At 42.1% G+C, this 21587-nt stretch overlaps 1 protein-coding gene across 4 annotated transcripts; it reads right to left on the reverse strand.

Moving 5' to 3' along the window:
• Positions 1 to 16558: 16558 nt before the first annotated feature.
• Positions 16559 to 20436, reverse strand: TMSB15C (thymosin beta 15C). Of its 4 annotated transcripts, none has more exons than XM_054471586.2 (4): positions 20369 to 20436; positions 18288 to 18405; positions 17894 to 18010; positions 16559 to 16989 (listed from the first exon to the last, which is right to left on the reverse strand). In XM_054471586.2, exons 3-4 carry the CDS (start codon positions 17991 to 17993, stop codon positions 16952 to 16954), a joined length of 138 nt encoding a protein of 45 aa, XP_054327561.1. In that variant the 5' UTR covers positions 17994 to 18010; positions 18288 to 18405; positions 20369 to 20436; the 3' UTR covers positions 16559 to 16951. The 4 variants fall into 4 exon arrangements, with proteins under 4 accessions (XP_054327561.1, XP_054327562.1, XP_054327560.1 ...); XM_054471587.2 differs by lacking the exon at positions 20369 to 20436 and adding an exon at positions 20212 to 20341; XM_054471585.2 differs by lacking the exon at positions 18288 to 18405 and having other exon boundaries at positions 20369 to 20430.
• Positions 20437 to 21587: the final 1151 nt, after the last annotated feature.

The raw sequence follows: 21587 nt of genomic DNA on the forward strand, positions 1-21587 counted from the left end.
TCAAGCGATTCTCCTACCTCACACCCACAAGAAGCTGGGACTGCAGGCATGTGTCACTACGCCTGGCTAATTGTGTGTGTGTGCGTGCGTCTGTGTGTGTGTGTGTGTATTTTTGTATTTTTGGTAGAGACGGGTTTTCCATGTTGCCCAAGCTGATCTCGGACTCCTGAACTCAAGTGATCCACCCGCCTCGGACTCCTAAAGTGGTAGGATTACAGCCATTGCACCAGGCCCTAGATATTTAAGTGACTTCCATAATATGGATCCTATTGTAAAAAACAACCTGGTGGGTTATGTTTGTCATATTAATACATCTGTTTTCTAGGTTGATGGTTATACTTTGTTACAGAAGCAGTAAAACCATTTCCTTTTAAGTTGTCTTTTCTGTAAACCTCACCATCAGATCATTAATGTTCCCTAGGTATCCTTTTTCCTCCTGCACCCACTGAAGTGAACAATCAGATGTCCTCACCTCCCCTTGGATCTTCAGCATGAAACCCCTTTTCCCCCATCTCCTTCCTAAATTTCATTAGTGTCAGTCAGCTTTGAGCTTCCAGACTGGAAGTCTACAGCCCACTTCTGCTGCATTTTTGAATGTTCTGTGGACAAACACTGGCATTTTGAAGCAACAGCAATGAGCATGATAGAAATTAAGTGATTTGTTGAGAAATAATGTTTTTGTGTTTTTTTTTCCTCTGATGTGCAGAGTTCTGTTCTGGAAAGTGTGCATATGTCCGCAGAGATCCTTTGGCTTCCAAAAGTTTAAGACAAACTCAAGGCACCACCCAGAGGGATTGACTTGCAGTTGAATTGTGGTAGTTTCTCCTGGTCTGCTTAGGAAAAAAAAAAATGTTTTTCCAAGTCTTTCCATGATATTTGTTTAATTCCTCAGAATAAAAATAAGCAATGATTCTTCTGAGGTGGCTCTTTATCCTAAATCTTCACCCTCACGATCCCAAGGAGAGTCCTGAAGGTATCCTGTCCCACCAGAATTCTTGTGATTTAGGCCTTAAAAATACAGATATTTATTCCCACTCCTCGATCAAGCATTGTGCCCTTCATGCCTGGGCTACTCAGGGATGCTTCCCCTAGTATCCTCCCTTACCCCCATTCATTTACTTGAGATCACAGGGGTTTACCAAAGTTAAAGAAGCTTTGTGTTTTGTCTCTCCTGGAGGGTCCTAAGCTCCTTCTGACAGGCTAGAGAAAAGCATTTATTTTTGGAGACTATCCAACGTTAGTCACATGGTTTCACTGACAGTGAGGTCCCTTAAAGGTTTGTACATGCTACTGAATGGTGGAGTTTACAAGTTATTATAAAAGTGCAAATGAAACACTTAACAAAATTGGCCAAATCTAGGACTTTAAAGCAAATAGTCATACATTTCTGAGGATTGAAATCACAGAGTATCTTCTCTCCCCTTTGAGCTGGAAAGGGACAAATATTATATATATAACATATATTATGTGTCATATAATATATAATATATATTATAATTACTCAACATTCAAGTAGACTTGAAAAAAGATGGGTAGAGGTCACCACATTTCCCTTCATCAGTCACCAGTGTTCTCTTAACATACTGGAAGAGGCAGGAGATATTCACACCTACAACTCAGGATTCCTATGTCCTATGGGTTCAGTTTTGTCCTCCACTGCCCCTGCCACACCAAATACTTGAATTGGACTCCTATCTGCTCATCTCTACTCTACTTAAAGATGGTTTCTTTACTGGGGTACTCAAGTTACATTACATTCATTAGGGTGGGCTCTAACCCAAAATAGCTATCGTGCGTTGTGCCTATCAAAAGGGGAAATTCAGACACGGAGACATGCATACAGGGAAGAAAATGTGAAGTGCCATAGGGAGAAGTGGGCCATCTGCAAGCTAAGGAGAGATTCCTTGGAGAGAGCTTTCCTTCTTTCTACTCAAAGGGAGCCAACCCAGCTGATGCTTTCATTTGGGCTTCCATCCTCCAGAACCGTGAACAATAAATTTCTGCTGTTTTAGCCACCAGGTGTGCAGCACATTGTCACAAAAACAGACGAAACTAATAGGGATTCCATTGCCATGCAGTGGGGTGATTTGATAACCAATGCCTGAAAGAATGGAAGCGGCTTTGGAACTAGGTTAAGGATTGAGTCTGGAAGCATTTTGACGTGCATGACACAGTGAGCCTAGAGTGCCTTAAGGAGACATCTGGGGAAAATATGGAGGCCAAACGCAATTCAAATGAGGGTTTAGAAAGAATTATTTGCTGTAGAGAAAGGATCTCTGACTTAGAGAATACATATATGATGATCACTGATATGTTGCTAGAACTATGAGTGTTAAAGGTGCTTGTGGTGAGTTACCAGACAGAAACTCAGATGTTATTGGAAGCTTGAGGAAAGGTGATCCTGGATTTACAGTGGCCAAGAATTGGGCTGTATTGTGTTCTTAGTGTTTCTGGGGAAAGTAGAAACTGTAAGTGATGAACTTGCACATACAGCCAATTTCTAGCGTTGGAGATCAGAGCACAATACCCCAAAATGAAGGCCTCAGAAGTAGTCCCAGATGTAACAGATTTTCTGTGACCATCTTGATCCTCCTGTCTCTCAGTCCCATTCTGCCCCCGGAGCTTACTGTGCAGACCAGAATCCCTCTTCCCAAAGGTGGGTCCTAGAAACCAGAGCCCTTTTTTCTAAGGATAGTCACAAAACCTAAAAATCGTATTCTAATTTTTCTTCCACTTTTTTTGTGTGTAAAACTGGCCATATGGAGATAATCTGACCTACCTAGTTTGACTGCAGGTTACAAGACGGCCATTACAGAGAGGGTCCTGCCCCATGCCCAGGTGAAGAAACGTGTGCTCAGAGAGGCCAAGCAGAGTCTAGACAGACAGGCCCTGCCAGGTTTCCTCACTCAGCCTATTGGCATTAGATCATAGCCTTTTTGTCCCATCATATTTCTACAGGGCTGCGCATAATTTGTTGAACCTGAGCATACAAATAGGCAATTTCCTCTGTATCTTTCTGCCCTTATTCCAAAAGCTGCCGTGTATATACGTTAAATTTGTGTGCTTTTTCTCCTGTGAATCTGCCTTTTGCCAGTGGATTTCTCAGCAAACCTTTAGACAGTTTGGCGTTGAGAGCAGGGTCACCAAATCCAGTCTGCTCTTCTGGAACCTGCAGTTAAGGGAATGCAGGAACCTGACAAGCTGGCAAAAGGGTGAGAATTTCCACCAGTCAGGCTCCCAGGTTCTCTCTTGGTGCAGCCCAGTCGGGCAGATGGTAGAAAACAAATCTCTCTGTTTGTATTCTCTACAGGGTTTCATGCCTGGGAGAAAAAGTATCTGTGTGTGACAAGTCTGCATGTCCCGACTCTGGTACACTTTACACTACTTTGTGGTAGGAATATTCATATTGTTTGATCTTTTTCCTGCCAGAAATGGTGCATTCCTTTGTCTTTGTCTTTCTGTGTTGTTCATAGAGAGGGTTACAGGGAGAAAGTTCCCTCTCATCTTGATCTGTGTTCTTGAGAGCTTGATTTGTGAGCAAGAGGAAACACGCTCTCTTGCTCTAAACCATGCAGCGGGAGTAATTTTAAAGTACAGCAGGAGTCTGGTCTAGGAAATCTCTTTGCTGGGAAGCGGAGAGATTTTATTTTGTTCCAAATGTACCAAGCTCTCCACAGGGTTTGTCACAAGAAGTCCCATCCAGAAGGGGCTTTGTCATCTCAAACTTTATTGCCTAGGGCAGGGATCACCAACCCATAACCCAGGGAACGGTACAGGGCCGGGGCCTGTTAGGAACCGGACCATGCAGCAGGAGGTGAGCACCAGCAAGTGAGGGAAGCTTCATCTGTATTTATAGCCACTCCCCATTGCTGGCGTTACCGCCTGTTCTCTGCCTCCTGTCAGATCAGCAGCATTAGAGTCTCATAGGAGCGTGAAGCCTATGGTGAACTGCACATGTGAGGGATCTTAGGTTGGGTTGCACACTCATGGGAATCTAATGCCTGATGATATGTCACCCTCTCTTATCACCCCCAGATGAGACCATCTAGTTTCGGTAAAACAAGCTCAGGCCTCCCACTGATTCTACATTATGGTGAGTTGTATAATCATTTCATTATATATTACAATGTAATAATAATAGAAATAAAGTGCACAATAAATGTAATGCCCTTGAATCATCCCAAAACCATCCCCCCCCAATGCCCCAGTGTCCGTGGAAAAATTGTCTTCCTTGAAACTGGTCCCTGGTGCCAGAAAATTTGGAGACCGCTGGTATAGCTAGCAAGTACTGACAAACTGCCATCTCAGGAGTCATTTGCTATCACAGGCTATCTCTGAAAATGGGGACTCTTTGGGATTACTTCTTCTCTGAAGAGACTATTGCATCCAGTCACTATTGAAATTCAGTACGCTATTGAGAATCCTAATTGTCAATGGCCAAAAGATCAATCCTTTAAATTAGCCTCTTCCATTTTATTAAAGGGATTTTAGAGATTTCTTATTATAACCGATTGATAGAAAGGTTAAATGTATAAAAAGACACTTAAAGGTATGACAGCTAGCCTTAAAACTTTGCTTGACAAAAGTAAAGAGCAAAAAGTCTGACCTAAACAATGTTAAACTCCTGTGTCTGCTCAAACTGCCCCTGTGAGAATAACAACAAAGGCCACTCCACCTTGTGGCCTTTGAGTTCAAATTCTTTGCTTTCACCTCAACGCCATGGGTTGCATTCCTGGTCAGGAAACCAGCACCTCTTGGTTTAATATTTGTGTGACTTTGGGGAAGTACCTATTTCTTATTGACCCTTTTCCCTTCCTTGGATAGGTTTTGATTTCCTGTCTTCTTCCATTCGTGGTGGGGGCACATGAGGCTCTTTGGTCATTGTGTTTAGATAGCGGAGAATTTAAGACCCTAGAAAATTTGTTGAGAATCTAAGACCCTAAAAACATGTGGTTTGTGTCCTGTTAATAGCTAGCAAAACTTTCTTTTCTCTTTGACCTGTCTCTGGGTTTTGTGGCAGTTCTAGATCTTGTGAAAACTACTTTCCCCCGCTTTGGAGACACCTCGTGCATCCTTGGTCAAATCATAATCTTGGATAAACTTAACTGAAAAGGTATCTTTACTTTACAGATAACAGAGCAAACAACAAAAGGTCAAAAGCCAGAAATATCAGCTGTTTGCCCTGGTTAAAATCGAATAAGAAGAAACCCCAATCACTATTCTTGCTACAGTTTATGCAAATAATCAGGCAAAGTATAATAAAAGTGAAACTTATTTTGCAAATAATTTGGTCCTACTGTGATTCATCTTTAATAAAAATGGGAAACTGGAGAGAAGAAATTTATTTTTCAAAAAAAAAACCTATAAAATACCTATTACTAGATTCTGGTTATCTTCACTGTTTTTAAGTTAAGATTATGTCCCTACCATTTGAAATGAATCCTGAATTCCTTTCTGGCTACAAGTCTCCAAACTAATGATTCAAACTTTTCCCCCATTTTTACTGAGTTAAATATCCCTAAAACTAAAAGTGCTAACCTGCAAGCTGAAACTAGGAAACTTGATATACACTTTGAGAGAAATGACTATAGAAGGTTGGATATGAAAAGCCTTCAGGCTTGTTGACGTACAGACTAGTGAAAAAGTTCACTGGAACACCTGATGCAAACTCCACACCAAGAACAATCTGTCCAATTGTCACTATCTGCTCTCACTTTAGCCAAAGACGCTTCAAGCAGAGCATCTAAAAATCTCAACGGACTGCCCTCTAAACTCGAAAGCTGAGTTTTCACTCTGTTCTAATCATTAACTTGTGTTTGCCGTTATTCCCACAGAAATGCCTCCTACTAAATATCTGATTGCATGAATCATACATAGGACTAACTCTGGTAGAAGCCCCTCTAAAAATTTACTGCTTAAAATGAGAAACAACAGTTAACTGTCTGACCGGACCGGCCTATTCTCAGTCCTGGGAGACTGGTTCAAGCCTTGTATAAGACAATCCAACAACCGTTTCTGCACTGTGAAACTACTCCTCGGGGAAGATTCATACTGAGAAATTTGGTTGCAGCTCAGAAAATGATAGCCCAAAATGAAGGCTTCAGAAGTAACCTCAGAAGCACAAGTTTCTCTCTGACCTTCTCCTGCTCTCCTTTCTCTCAGTCCCATTCTCCCCTGAAGCTGGCCATAGAAAGCAGAATCCCTTGTCCCCAAGGCAAGTCTTTGAAACCAGAGCCCCTTTCCCACACAGCCAGTTCATAAAACCTGAAAACATTAATCTGATTCCCCACCTCCCAAGTCTTTCTATGTAAAACCCTGATGGTAAAGAAATTATCTGACCTAGCTCATTTGACTGTCTGTCATGAGACCCCCATTCCAGAGAGGGTCCTGCCCCATACCCAGGAGGAAGGACTGTGCTCAGTGAGACCAAGTAGAGTCTAGACAGACAGGCCTTGCCGGGATTGCCCCAGTCTACTAGCATTAGATCATAGCCTTTTTGTCCCATCATATTTATACATAGCTGTCCATACTCTTTTGAGCCTAGGCATAAAAATAGACAATTTCCCATGTGTCTTTGGCTATTAACACTAAAGGCTCCCTGGGATGCATGTTAAATAAGTTGGTATGCCTTGTATCCTAATGATATGCCTTTTGCGAACTGATTTTTCAATGAAATTAAGAAGGCCAGGGGGACCCTTGGCCACCACACTGACAAATTCAGAAAAGTATTTAGGATTTAATCTGGTTTTTCGTGGATCCTTGTAGTAAACTGGAGAGAAAAAAGACAAGCCAAGGAAGCACCGAGGAAAAAAAAAGCCAGCATTTGATGATTCAGAAGGTACTCAACCTGTACAGATATACCACTCTGGAAACAGGTGCAAGGGTGCACCTGGAAAACCATTATTTAAAGAGGTAAGGCATGTGGCTCATGGATCCAATCAACCATCTCTGCAGAAGTTAGGAATTAAGATATGGGAGATACGGGCATTCAAGAAAGATCTGTAGACAACTTCTTGTCTGATGGCCTGAGCCCGTGTGAATTCCATGGGAAGCCAACAAGTTTTGAGAATTTTATAGAAAAAATGTTGCCAGACTAGACTGAATGGCACAAAGAAGGGACAAAATGAAAGGAGACGGTTAGAGTTCCTGAATTGTACAGACAAGAGAGGGACTGACTGAGGTACCCAGCTGTGAACATTACTCCATTTGTAAGGAAAGGAAGAAGGACTCCAAATTTGGGTCAAAAGTCCGCACGGCCATCACAGCCCCCAAGAACCAGGGGCATGGCACTAGGGGACTGGGCCATCTCTCTCTTGGTCCCAGAATCACAGGTCACCTCCTCAGTTCCAGGCATTTGTCCCACCTCCTCGGTTTCAGATGGATGGGCTGCAGCAGCTCAGGCTGGGGGGAGAGCCCCCACCCCACTGCCCAGGGCTTAGGGTGTAAAACTGTTACCCCATTGGGCCTGAAGGACAGAGCATTGACCCAAGTAGAATCTTTTCTGTCCTTAGAATCTAACGGAATTTGCCCCACTAGGTTTCAAATGTGCTTTGGGCCCACAAACTCCAGTAGTTTTTCTGATTTCCTGCTTTTGGTATGATAAGCCCTATCTGGTACCAGTCCCACAACTGTCTTTCAGAAGCAAATAACTTGTCTAGCTTCACAGGTGCAGTGGTGGAGAGAATTCCTGCCTCAGCATGAGTCATACCTGGAGACTCACTCATTCCAGATATAGAAGACATTCAGATGAGATGTTGGAGAGCTGATTTTGGAGTGGGTTAAGGCTTTGAAAATGTTGTGACAAAATGAATGTATTTTCTATGTGAGGACATTAATTTGGGCAGGGGAGTGGATGCAGAAGATGTACGAGTATGGATGGAGTTGTGTCTCCCTAAAATTCACAGGTAGAAGTCCTGGCCCCCAGTGTTTTAGAATGTGACCTTATTTGGAGAGCGTCTCTACACAGGTCATCTGGTTAAAGTTAAGTTATGATGGTAGGCCCTACCCAGCAGGATTGTTCTCCTTATAAAAAGGCGACAATTCGCAACCAGAATTGTGAGATAAGAAATAAATAGTGTTTAAGTCAGCCAGTCTCTGGAATATTTTTGCAGCGGCCCCAGAAAGCTAATAGAATACACCTGCATCAACAGCATTAAAAGCATACAACCAATTGAAGATCCAAAGAACCACACCTATCTAATCACAGGTTTCCCCTTCAACTCCGAATGAACATCCCTGGACAACTAACTCTTACTAGTTAAGACCGGGACACCTGATCACACATTGGGCTGTGGCTCCTTAGCTGCAGGTGCCTCAATGGCTGACAAGGATCCGAATGGAGCTTGTGCTGCTCCATCAGACAACATTCCATCATCCCTATGATACGTAGAGGCAGGTCATGAAGATTTTCAAAAAGAAAAGATTCTAGCCTGAAGAAGAGCAGAATTAGATAAATCTAAATAAGTGAGATTCCATTACAAAGAAACTAGAATAGGTATTGTTCCTTAAACTTTTTAATGTGGTTTTCTCTGTACTGTGTTTGGGTCTTCACTTATGTTTTCAAATGAACTTCATGTTACAGGAAATTCTGACAAAATGTTTGACTGGACTATGTTTGTCCCATTCATACTATTTTCCCTACATTGATACTTCTTATTTGTTGTTTAGGCAGCAAAGCTGTTTCCCTTCGTTTGTGTTTCCTCTAAACCAAAGCATTACATCATGATTACTCACTAGGTTCCCCTTTTTCTCAGTCACCCGATGAAATGCCATATCAAATGTGTGAGCTTCCTCCTCCGATCTTCACATCAAACCACCCCTTTGGTCTTTCTTCCTATAATTCACTGGCGTCAGTCCCCTTACCCCCTCACTCTTCACTCCCCACAGCCCAATAAGAGTTCACGGTTAAGCCTGTTTTACTAATGCTCCTCTTTCATTTCTGAATTTACAAATGGAAAACACACACTCCAGCATAAAATATCCCGATGGATTTGGTTTCTCAAAAAGACTTGTCTAATTACACAGATATGCAAGGATAACTTTAGAAATTTATTCATGTGTCTTAATTCACAGAAACATTGGCACTTTACAGCAAAACAATCAGTATAATTAGAAATATCACTGAGTGAGATGTGGTATTTTGGACCAGGTACACAGCTTTGTCTCTGGAAAGGAAGAGGGTTCTGCAAAGCGTCTTTGGTTTTCAAAGTGTTGTTCCGGACATGTAGGACCACTTGGTGGCATCGTCCAGAGGGATTTAGTTGCGGCTGATTTCGTGCGGGGTTTTCTTGGTCTCCTTGTGCAGTGAGTATTTCTCTTCAACTATTTTCATAACATTTTTCTAATATTCTGGAAAATCAGAAAGTAACAAATCTCGTTGAGGGGAATTCTTGATACTATATCCTATCTCTTTGGATCCCAAGTATAGCTCTGGAGGTGACCTTCCCCCACTTCCAATCGACACTACTCAGGGAAGCTCTGGCTACTATCCTGTCCTGCCCCCATTTCCCTCTTGACCAAGCGGTCCTCTGTCAAAGGTGGAATAATCTATGTGGCTATGGGTTGGGCCCTTTGGGGTGGTTCTTTCCCACTTCTGATGGGCTCGGGAAAACTTTGAATTTGTCGTTTGTCCAGCTTTTTTTTCATGGTTTGACTGAGAATGCCATCCTTTACTGGTTTCTAAATATGAAGGAGAAGGGTTGGTTATAAGATGCTTGAAAATTCACAGGAAACACTTGACAAAAATGGCCACATATTGAGCTTCAAGGAACAACATAATAAATTCCTATGGGTTGCAGTCCCAGAGTATGTTCTCTTGTCCGCATACTCGAGCAGCTGGAAATCCATTGAAAAGAAAAGCAATGGGAAAGTCACCAGCTGCTCTGAAATTCAGCAATACACTTATAGAAAAAAAATGCTAAAAATACATAGACTTGGGACCCAGAAGAAAGCACAATGAAAGGTAGCCATATTAACATTAACATGAATATTAATATGCAAATCTCTTGAGGAAATAAGCATTATCTTACTTCTCCTAATGGCTGACAATGCTCTGAATAGCTTGATGCTAGGGGCAAGGAATATATACTACTCCTAGCTTTGAATTCATATCCTTAAATGACCATGATTACAAACACTGAAAACTAAAATATCAGGTAAAGAATCACACCGCCACCCCTTGAATCGCCATGCTGAATATCACAGAAAGGCTCTTGTGGATTCAGCCTGGGTCACTCCCTCCAAATTGGGACAATGACTGTTGCTCATAGACTGCAGGTCACTCATTGGCTGCACCACTGTACACTAGGGCATGAGCTGTTTCCGTGGACACTCCCTACTCCTACTGACACATTCCTCGAAGTAAGGAAGGTTTTTCTGTTCAAAAGGAAATAAAAAGATCATCGTCAGGGCGAAAAAAGAATGAATTGCAATAATGATCTCAGAGTTGAGGAAGCTGGAAAATAAATGGATTCTTGAAAATTTTATTTAGCTGTATGTACACTGTAACTGGGCCTCATTTGCTTGTTTACATGAATTCGTGATGGGAGACATATTGAATTCGTTTAGGAGGGTTACCTTGCTTCTTATATCAGCGTATTCATTTTCTCTGTTGCCGTATCACACATAATGAAGTTCTGGAAAATCCCTCTATCCACTCGCAGCAGAATGAAAGTGAAAAAGGTAAACATCAGGACATTGATAATATCACCATAATGATAACCTAGAAAGATAACTAATCAAAATGGCCATTTAGGAATGGGGGGCACTTTGGTATGGCTGCATGGCTCTACGTCACAGGCCAACTCGACATCTGATTGGATGAAGTGTCACCCAGGGAGACCGTCAGCAATCCTCCCTGCGTTGAAGGTGATTGGATGATCCTGTTGCTTGGCATCATGTCAACCAATCACAGTGGGCATCTGCGGGCCTAAGTGCCCCGGTTGCCTACCTCAGACAAGGGGACACAGATAGATACCCAACAGGGCAAAACCGTATCAGCTCTCCCCAGCTGATCCATGCCACACCGTGAGCACTTTGAAGGGTGTCACTGAAAACTCCCAAAGTTTAGCAATTTCAGCTCACGCTCCTTGAAGAGGGCTTGACTTCCTGAGCCCAAGTCCGTTATTTCGGAGGAATGACGGTGGCCACTTGTGGACCATTTCTCACCCATCTCAGAATGTACTGTTATTCTGGGCTAAGCCACCCTGGATTGAGCAGGAACTCCCTGACATGGTGGCCGAGGGCTCCTGGGCATCAAAGGACCTGGCCGTCTGGCTCCTATCTTCAGTGCTGATCAACACCTTCAGTGAATGTGCATAAGGAACAATGGCCAAACCACAGGCTCCAAGCAGACAACACAAACAGAAATTGAGATGCTTGTAAAAATATTACAAATCCTTAAACACGTACGAAATTTAAAATTGTTTTCTTAACAGTATTTTGATCCCCAAAATACTCTGAATGTTAGTGTTGGTGAATAAGTGGTGTTGGGTGAAGAAAACATTACCCCAATTCACTAAGAAACCTCCTTATGGAGAAAAATTGAATCTATGAAATTGGAAATATTTTGGAGTTAAAAAAATACCCTTCAAGAATCTATGATAATACATTCAGAAACATTTCTCAAATACATAAATGTAAAACATAAATACCAGAAATTGAACCAAACAAGGATTTAATGATTAAGAAGAATTGAAGAAATGGAGGTCACCAAGAAGGTACCATCCCAAATTCCAATCTTGTTTCCTGTCAGACTTTTAAGATCCGGTGATTTATTGCTAATAAGATGGATCTCGGTTTAAAGAGAATTTTTTTTTTTTTAAGACAGAGTCTTGCTCTGTCACTCAGGCTGGAGTGCAGTAGCGCGAACTCATCTCACTGCAACCTCTGCCTCTTGGGTTCAAATTATTCTCCCACCTCAGCCTCCGAGTAGCTGGGACTAGAGGCGCACACCATCACGCCCGGCTAATTTTTGTATTTTTTTTGTAAAGACCAGGTTTCATCATGTTTCCCCAGGCTGGTCTCGAATTCCTGGACTCAAACTCTCCTCCTGCCTTGACCTCCCAAGGTGCTGGGATTACAGGCATGAGCTACTGTGCGCAGCCAACAAAACTTATTTCAAGAAAATATAACATGATGTTGATACCCATTGAAGGATGCATACTAAAAAAAAAAATCTGAGCAGCTCATTTATAAATGTGATTACAAATTTGTACCTGAAATGTTATTAATTAAATCGCATTACACACAAAAAATAAGAGAAATAGTTTACTGCTCTAAATAACAATTCACAAGCATCAAACTGAGACAAACATTACTAATGGAACAAGCAGACCTTATACAATCTTTTTTCAACATTACCTCTATTACAGAATTCATTTAAATACATAACAAAAACCCACAGTGCAGAAATAGCTAAATCAAAAATTAAGTGAACAGCACCCTTTTCAAGCTTCCGAGAAACTTAAGGACTCTAACTCATTCACATTTTTCTAATTCTATTATTTCCCAGTCTACAATCATTTTTAATGCAAAGCTTAATGTCTTCTGAGTATGCATCACTTAGGATGGAAGTATCCAATGAGAGCACCCAAACCCCACTCTCCACTGGCTCAACTAATGAAGTATCTTCAGCCCTGGGCCTCAGCCATTGGCTCAGAATGTGAGCAGGTGACCAGTCCTGAACCAATAAATGCCCTTCTAGCTGTTCAGCCTTGTAAATTGAGGAGAAAATTAGTTTTAAGTTTTTGTCTACTTTTCATTTATTTGTTTGATTTTTCATTTTATTGTCATTGTGGTGATTTCAGAATATGAATCCAAAGCTGTAAGTAAGCATGTCTCCTACCTCTTGCATCATATTGTGAAGAAAAGTTCTCTGAAACGGAATTTGGAGGAAAGACTATTCCTGTGAACAGTTTGCATACCATGGAGGTGCAGACTTCAGTGTAAAACAAAGGTGCAGTTCCAGAGAACTAAAAGAGGATATGGCTTTTAGAGGGAAAGTTCCCATCTGAGTGCCGTTTCCACACGTAAAACATCCAGTTATATATTAGACATTTTCACGATTCCATTAATCAATACCTTTGCATTTAGTTAGTGACGACACAGTTATGTCAGTAGTTTTCCTGGCTCTTTAGAGATGTTTCGTCACCATTTGATATGACTGGGGACAACAACATATTCAGTTCAATGGTAAAGCTGAAGACTAATTACAATTATTATTACTGAAAATAGCAATCCCTTGAACATTGGTAGAGTCCACGTGGCACGTATTAACCAGAAGATTGAATGAACTTACCCTACTTCTGATCTTGCCAGTTTATTGCACTCTCTTTCATTACCACCCATATAGCCGACACTCATACTGGTTGGTGTCAATTAAACCAGGCATTGCTATAGTAATAAAAAGAGTCACCACTGACTGGCGACTGTGCCAGGCATTGTTCTAAGTGATTTACAGAGAACACTTCAATTACCTTTCACAAGATCTCTGTGAAGTAATGTTATTATCTCCATTTTTATGGAGGAAGAATCTGAACCACAAAAGATTGTCACTTGCCCAAGTTCAAACAGGGGAATATTACTAAGGCAAGAATGAAACATATTTCTACACATTTAAGACTCCAAAGGCAAGATATTCTTTTTAGGTATGAATATGCATTGGTTAAATTCTAAGAGTGTTTATAAAACTCACTGGCCTGCACAGTTTCATGGGAATTTTAAGCCATGATACTAAATGAAACTTTTTTACCCTTTGCAAAGATGAATTAGGCATGAAGTTTTATTTGGCAGATTTTTCTCTTTTAATTTTCAGTATATTTTTTCTTTCTGACATTTCATCCTTTTCTGTTCTTAGTAATTAAAGTCATATCTGCCTATGTACACTGACAGAATAAAGGCGTAAAGCCACTGACCAGTGATTACCAAAGGATGTAGATGCATAAAAGAAGACAATCATTTAACTTCAGCCTTTTCCTTTCCATATAAATGCAACTGCTACAACAAAGCCCTGGAACTGCCAGTTTTGCAGATAATAGATGGATTCAGGGACCTAAATCTCAGTCTTTGCTTATTTGGAAAAAAATCTCCCCCTGATTGAAAAGAGAAGTAAACCTAGTGACTAAAAGGGTAGCCCAACATTAAATATTTGAGAAACGTGGGGCAAAACTACTGCAGATGAGCAACTGCAGTTTTTCCCATCTCATTTCTGTATGAGTATTCACTTAGTAATTACATGTCTTTCACCTCCCGCCACACACTTCTCATCTGCTCCCACTCAGTTTAACACTTACACTATCCAGGGTACAAATCAAGACTTCAATGAAAAGGATGGCTACCAGATGCAACTAACTAGGAGTTATTGTTCAACCTCAGGTCACCTGACAATGTTCATGCTTTCCTTTGAGCTTCATTAGTGTGCAAATGAAGAGGTTGCTGAACCTGTCATAGATAAATAGCATCTTTATCACATTTGCAAATGACAACACAGAAAGGGGAGCAAATGTGTTGGATGATAGGATCATTATCAGGATTCAGAGACCTGATAATTAGCAAATCTGAGCAGATCTGCAACCAGGATGGTTTCCCGTGTATGTAATTTGGGTCTGAAGGATCTGAGAATAGTCAGCTGCAGAAGACTTGGAGACATAGGGACAGGCACACAACAGCTGACTTCAAATTCTGAAGGATGGATTAACTACCCTCTCTAGGTCTCCAGCACACAATCCCAGGACTATTGGATAGAAGCTACAGGGAGGCACGTTTGGACACAATGTAAGCAGCATATCACTGCAAGGGGCTGAGCGACTCTACTGGACAATTGCCTCAGGCAGGAGATAAGGTACTGGAGACTAACATGGTTACTTCCAAGGCTCAAATCCTCTGGCTACACTAAGCCCTGGGACTGTGTCACCTCATTGGCACTTGATCAAAGTTGACCTACCTACCATTTTGATTTCGAAACTTTAAGCTATAGCAGAGAAAACAGCTTCCACTTCATGTAATCCCACTGATTATTTAAGAATGTGAGCCCTTAGAAATGGGGAGGTAAGATAATATTTGAGGTTGAAAATAGGTATGAATGGTATAATCCGTCTTTGTAGGAAGATATGTACATTAACAGATCACAAGTCTGGATGGTTAATACTTCTAATTGGTGGGATTATAAGTGATTTGTTTTTATACACGTGATTAAAGTAGGCTGGGCATGGTAGCTCATGCCTATAATCCCAGCACTTTGGGAGGCTGAGGCAGGCAGATTGCTTGAGCCCAGGAGTTCAAGACCAGCCTGAGCAACATAGCAAGATCTCATCTCTACTAATAATCAGAAAGATTAGCTGGGTGTGGTGGCATGTGCCTGTAGTCCCAGGTACTAGGGAGGCTGGGGTGGGAGGATTGCTTGAGCCCAGGAGGTCAAAAATACAAAAATTAGCCGGGCATGGTGGCACGCACCTGTAATCCCAGTTACTCGGGAGGCTGAGGCAGGAGAATTGCTTGAACCCAGGAGCTATGATTGTACCACTGCACTCTAGCCTAGGTGACAGAGCAAGACCCTGTCTCATAAAAATGAAATAAAATAATTTTTTAAAAGGGATAAAAGTATTATTTAAAGGCAGGAATTAAATTGCATGCATTTATACATATTCCTTATTGTATTAGCTCGGGCTACCATAACAAAATACTATAGACTAGGTGACTTAAACAACAAAAATTTAGTTGCTCACAGTTCTAGATTCTAGAAATCTCAAGTCAACGTCCAGCACAGTCACATTCTGGTGAGGGTTCTCTTCCTGGCTTGTAGACAGCCACCTTCTTGCTGTGTCCTCACATGTTTCAGACTGTTCTCTCTCTCTCTCCTTATAAGGCCACGGTCCTATTGGATGAGGCCCTGACCGTTATCACTTCATAACCTAAATTACCTCTGAAACAACCTATCTGAAGGTACAATCACACTAAGGATTAGGGCTTCAACATATTAATCGGGGGGTCACAGGTGACAAAATTCATCCATAGCATTTATGCTCACCATGAACACCAGAAATGTTTAGTTCATAAAACAGCAAATTCTGTTCAGTAGAAAAAATCATACCAGAACTTCAGTGCTACAGGTCATTAGAAGATGTAATGTGCTTAATATGGGGTTTGTTAGCAAGTGCCTCCTGCCCCTTTCTCCATCCAACTTCAGTCTTGGATGTTAACTCCCATTAAGCTGAAAAATACTTTCCAGAAGGCAAGAGAGCCCAGCTTGAACTCCAGCCCTTATTCACCTTGAGCAGATCACATCAGACCCTGTTTTCATTTCTCCATTCTGCAATAAGGAGATTAGTCCACATGACCTTCTCTCCCAAGGTTCTCTTAACTCTGTGATTCCAACTCTAAAGAAAAAGCACCTACCACCCCCAAGTCAGGACCCACTGGACCTGGACAGAATTGAGTATTTCCCCCCAGGAATAATCTGCTAAAAGTTTTCCTTCAATCATTTTGTTTGGCTGAAAGTGTAGCTTTGTGTACTTTTCATTCCTTAGACTACCTATCAGAATGAACCACAAGAGTCACATGATAACTATTATATTTATTATTTTATTGCTACATTGGAAGTGAAAATAAACTATAAGAAGCTGCCAAAGGATGCATCTTCATGAAGATTATGAAACAATTGAGGCATCCATTGTAGAAGGTTAAAATTGGCTTATCCTGTATGAGATGCAAGGACTAAACATACAAAGGTCATCCATGGCAAGATTATTGACAGCATCTGCCATTTGGAATTTACATACCAATGGGAAATTTGAAATGGAACTTAAGGAAACACTACCTTAGCCAGGGAAAACAGTTAAGAAGAAATCAGAAGATGCCTGAAATCTTTACAAACACATAGGTTTACAAAAAAACAAGCCTAAAACCAAGACTGTCAGGCAATGTTGAAATATGCTCTTTGGAGGAGATCCCCATTTTACGATGTTTGAACACACTCTTTCTCCTGCTGGATAGCTGGGGGGAAAAAAGAAACAAAAAATTACAAAAGAATTTTCCTAAGACTAAGTTCAGCTTCTTCCAAAAGAGCTCTTTGTAAGTCATTGAAGGCTGCTTTAAATTTAGAATGCCAAGGCATTAACCAAAAAACTCACAGTGGGGTGTGTGCATGCATGCATGTGCACTTAACCACCTGAACATTCATTAGAAACTACATCAACTGTAGGGTTTGTTTTTCCAAATGCTGTTGTCATTTTTTCAGACTATTCAAGACAGAGGAGTAAGTGAAGCACTTTCTTCAGATTTATCTATCACTATACAGTTAGGAAATTATACACTTTCAGATAATTTTAACTAATGTTGCCACTCTCAAATAAAAGTGACATAACAAAAAGTGCCCCTCGGCTTTTGTGAATATGCTTAGAGTTTCTCCAGCAGGCTCTAACTCCAGAGGGCAAAACCGATCCCTTGAATCTGAGAGCTTTGAGTATACCAAGATCTAAATTTGTTGTCTCACCTTATCTTGTCATCACATATAGAAGGCCAAAACTGCTGAGTCTACAGGGTTCTTCAGGGATAATAGTATGGACTCAAATTTCTAAATGCAGAAAAATGCCAAATACCCAAAAGTAGACAAAAACTAGTGTTTTTTAGTGCTACATCCAATATCCCAAGATTGGTTTTAACGTGGTTTTTAATAATTTTCCAAAAAGAAACTAGTTTTTTATTCCCCCATCACTATTGGGCCCATCATGTGAGAACCAGAAGAAAACTACTTGATAGTTTTAACTGCTGCATTAAATACCATGGTACTCTAATTACTGCTTACTTTGCATCAAAAATTTACTAGAAGATAGGTTTATTTAGTGAACGTATTAACTTTCTCTATTGTTTGTTTCCATTAGAATCCCCCATGACTTACTTTCCTTTGAAGGAAGAGTATTTTTTTCTTCAGTATTAGTTTTCTTCAGTTTTGACCTGTCAAACTTCTCCACTTCTGACAAGTCTGGTTTATCACTCATCTTGATTAGAAGAAAGCCTGAAAAGAAAAAAACATGTTTAAGAAAACGTACATGGCAGAACTATCTTCGGACTAATGGGTCACAAGCAAAAAATTTCACAGTTCCTATCAATGTATATTCTACCTGCTTATTTTTAACAGAAAAACAGCAACAGATCTTAGATAATCCCAGCACTTTGGGAGGCCGAGGTGGGTGGATCACTGGAGGTCAGGAATTCGAGACCAGCCTGGCCAACATGGTGAAACCCCGTCTCTACTAAAAATACAAAAATTAGCCGGGCATGGTGGCACGCACCTGTAATCCCAGTTACTCGGGAGGCTGAGGCAGGAGAATTGCTTGAACCCGGGAGAGGGAGCTTGTAGTGAGCCAAGATCACACCACCGCACTCCAGCCTGCGCAACAGAGCAAGCCTCTATCAAAAAAAAAAAAAAAAGTTATATTTTTGTTAGAATAATTTCAACTCCACATCATTAGCCCGTTTCTGATAGGCAGTAAATGCCACTACATCAGAACGCACTAGAAACCAAGATGCCCTAGAAACCCGGAGCCAATATGTCCGACTCTTAAAATCACAGCAAGAGTAAAACTGAGGTGATAGAAGCACAAGAGCAGATAGGGATAGAAGAAAAAATAAAGACTGGCTTTAAACAGGTAATGATTTTGTAACAGGAGATAGCACTATTTGAGCATCTTCACTTTCTATTAAATTACTTTTGGTTTTTGGCGTTTTTCTTGAGAAATGGGGAGCAGCACACAAAACAGAGTGGCATAAGTTGTACTAATTTCTTTCTATTTTAAATCCCCAAAGACGACAGTACATTAAGGCACTACAATACACGCCTCATAATAGCTCCTTGTGGCACTGGTTTGTAAACGTTGTAAGAAGAGACAGCTAACTAGGATCAGACCCACGACTTCAGCAGAATGGGATAAACCAAATAGAAGTGAGTCTTCTTTCACCATGTTTTCTCTGCAAAGAGACAGGCAAGGAGATGAGACTCAGAGGTCCGTGGCTATGGACTTGATGAAATGCCTGGTGCCCTGTGAGCGTCCTGAGTTTGTCCAAAAAAGACAATAGGATATCCCAGAAATCGGAAGGCAGAGCTCTCATGAGCGAGCCCGGCCCCACCCTGGTGGAATAACACACTTCGTCTAGTCCCTGGGGTAGAATGGAGAGGCCTCCAAGCAGCCAGAAGTGTCGAACATGCCTCCATCCCGTCGAGGTTGCCCTAAGACCCTCCTCTGCCAAGCGATCAGACGCCAAGCTCCGAGCTGGGAAACTGGAACTAACAAATAAATAATAGCAGGGCCGGGCGCATAGGCCAGTCTGTCAGAAGCAGTTTGCATACTTTTTCTTTTTTTTTCTTTTTTTTCTTTATTATTATTATTATTATACTTTAGGCTCTATGGTACATGTGCACAACGTGCAGGTAAGTTACGTATGTATACATGTGCCATGCTGGTGCGTGTATGTTTATTGCAGCATTATTCACAATAGCAAAGACTTGGAACCAACCCAAATGCCCAACAATGATAGACTGGATTAAGAAAATGTGGCACATATACACCCTGGAATACTATGCAGCCATAAAAAATGATGAGTTCATGTCCTTTGTAGGGACATGGATGAAACTGGAAATCATCATTCTCAGTAAACTATCGCAAGAACAAAAAACCAAACACCGCATATTCTCACTCATAGGTGGGAATTGAACAATGAGAACACATGGACACAGGAAGGGGAACATCACACTTCGGGGACTGTTGTGGGGTGAGGGGAGGGGGGAGGGATAGCAGTGCATACTTTTTCATATAACTATTAGCGTTGTCTGGCGCCCAGCCTAACGGCCACGGGAGGGAAGGGAATGAGGGCCCAGCCCCAGAGGGCCCATTCCGGGGGGCCCCAAACTCCTCATCCTCGAAGCCTCTGACCTGCAGCTACCGCGGACGGGCCACTTTAAGGGTCCGCCCCTACCCCCCACCCCCGGGTCTTGTTCCCAGGACCGGCCCCCGGCAGGGCTCGACATCGCACGCCGAAGGCGGCGCCCGGGGAAGACAAAGGCGCGGACTCGCCGCGCCGGGCGGCGGCGCAGACGCGAAGCGCCAGTCCCAACCCCGGCCCCTCTGGCTCCCGAAGGCGCAGCATCCTCCGCCTCACGACCCGGACGCCTCCCCGTCCCCATGGTCCTCTGGCTCCTGCGAGGCCGCAGGTGCTCACCCGAAGGCTATAAGACTCGTGAAAAACTGTCCGCGGGGCTTAGACCCAGGCTCACTCCGGACCAGGTTAGCGTTCCCGCGCAGAGCCCTGCAGCGCGAAGCTCCCCACAGCAGGCTCTGCCCCAGCCGTCTGATTGGCCGAGGGTTGCCGGACTCACCTCTTTCCCCTCTTCCGCTTGAGCCTCCAGAGCCTGCGCCCACCATCTCCTCTACGATCAGGGGCTTGGTGACGTCAGAGCAGACCCCGCCTCCCCAGGCCCCACCTCCCGGGCCTCTCCCACTGCTTTAGTCCTGAGGGTCCACATTCCCTTCATCCTAAGTACCCTCACTCTTTCACAATAACAGAGGCCTCTGCAATAAGCAGACATATCTTGCCCAGGGAGCTTAGAATATTTGGAACACTGAAGTCCAAGCCGAATGACCGGTATTTAGGCTCTCTCAGCTTTTTATAGCCATTGGGGCCTAAGGACGCTATGACAACCTAACAGTAGGTTGGAAGTGGGCCTCGGTGTTGTCTGCTCTAATCCTTGGCCAGGTCGTGGAGTAGGGGTGCTCATGGTAAGGGTGGGTGGTTCAGGGCCATTCACCCCTACAACTGGACATTTCTATGACAGTGGTGCTCTCCTATGAAATGTAAAACTCACATTTGCAACTTTCTCGGCCACTGAACACGATAGCAATCAGTTTATAATAATCACAGAACAACTAAGGCTATTCACCTTTGTATCCCTAATCCCCAGCACTTTGACCCACAAGACGCATTGGTTATGGAGATGTCTATAGATTGAAGTAATAAATCTGTGACAGGGAGGAATTTTTGGACAATAGCACCACCCAGTGTCTGCTGGAAGAGAAAATTGAGGATCCGGTATTTACTTGAAAGGACTAAATGTTCAAGATCATTTTCTGGATGCTTATCCAGAACCTTAGAGCATTAAGGTAAGATGGAGGTAGAACTATGTCTTTAGCTTGCACCCTATGTATGGTGGTATAGGTCTGTATAGATCAGAAATCACTCTTTCCACAAGGATTTCTCAAGCCTTCCCCACCTCACTTCATTCCTTTTCTTTGCTCTTGTAGCACTTTCTGTTAATTTGAGAATTGTGTATGTTTGTTGGAGAAACTTTTAAAACAGAAAAGCATACTCATTCAACAAATAATATTGAGTACCTACAATGTCCTTGGCATTAAATATAATAAACACCAGTGTTTTCACTACTCAGATTTCAATGTTGTCAACATTTAGGTATATTTACTTTGTCTTTCTTTTAAGGAATGAAAACTTTACAGAAAAAGATTGAGGTTTCCTTCACCTTCGCTCCATTTCCAGTCACCTTCCCTCTTCCCCAGGGGTAGTCCTATCCTGAATGTGATGTG

The sequence above is a fragment of the Pongo pygmaeus genome, chromosome X (genome assembly GCF_028885625.2).
Source record: "Pongo pygmaeus isolate AG05252 chromosome X, NHGRI_mPonPyg2-v2.0_pri, whole genome shotgun sequence".
Classification (NCBI taxonomy): Eukaryota; Metazoa; Chordata; class Mammalia; order Primates; family Hominidae; genus Pongo; species Pongo pygmaeus.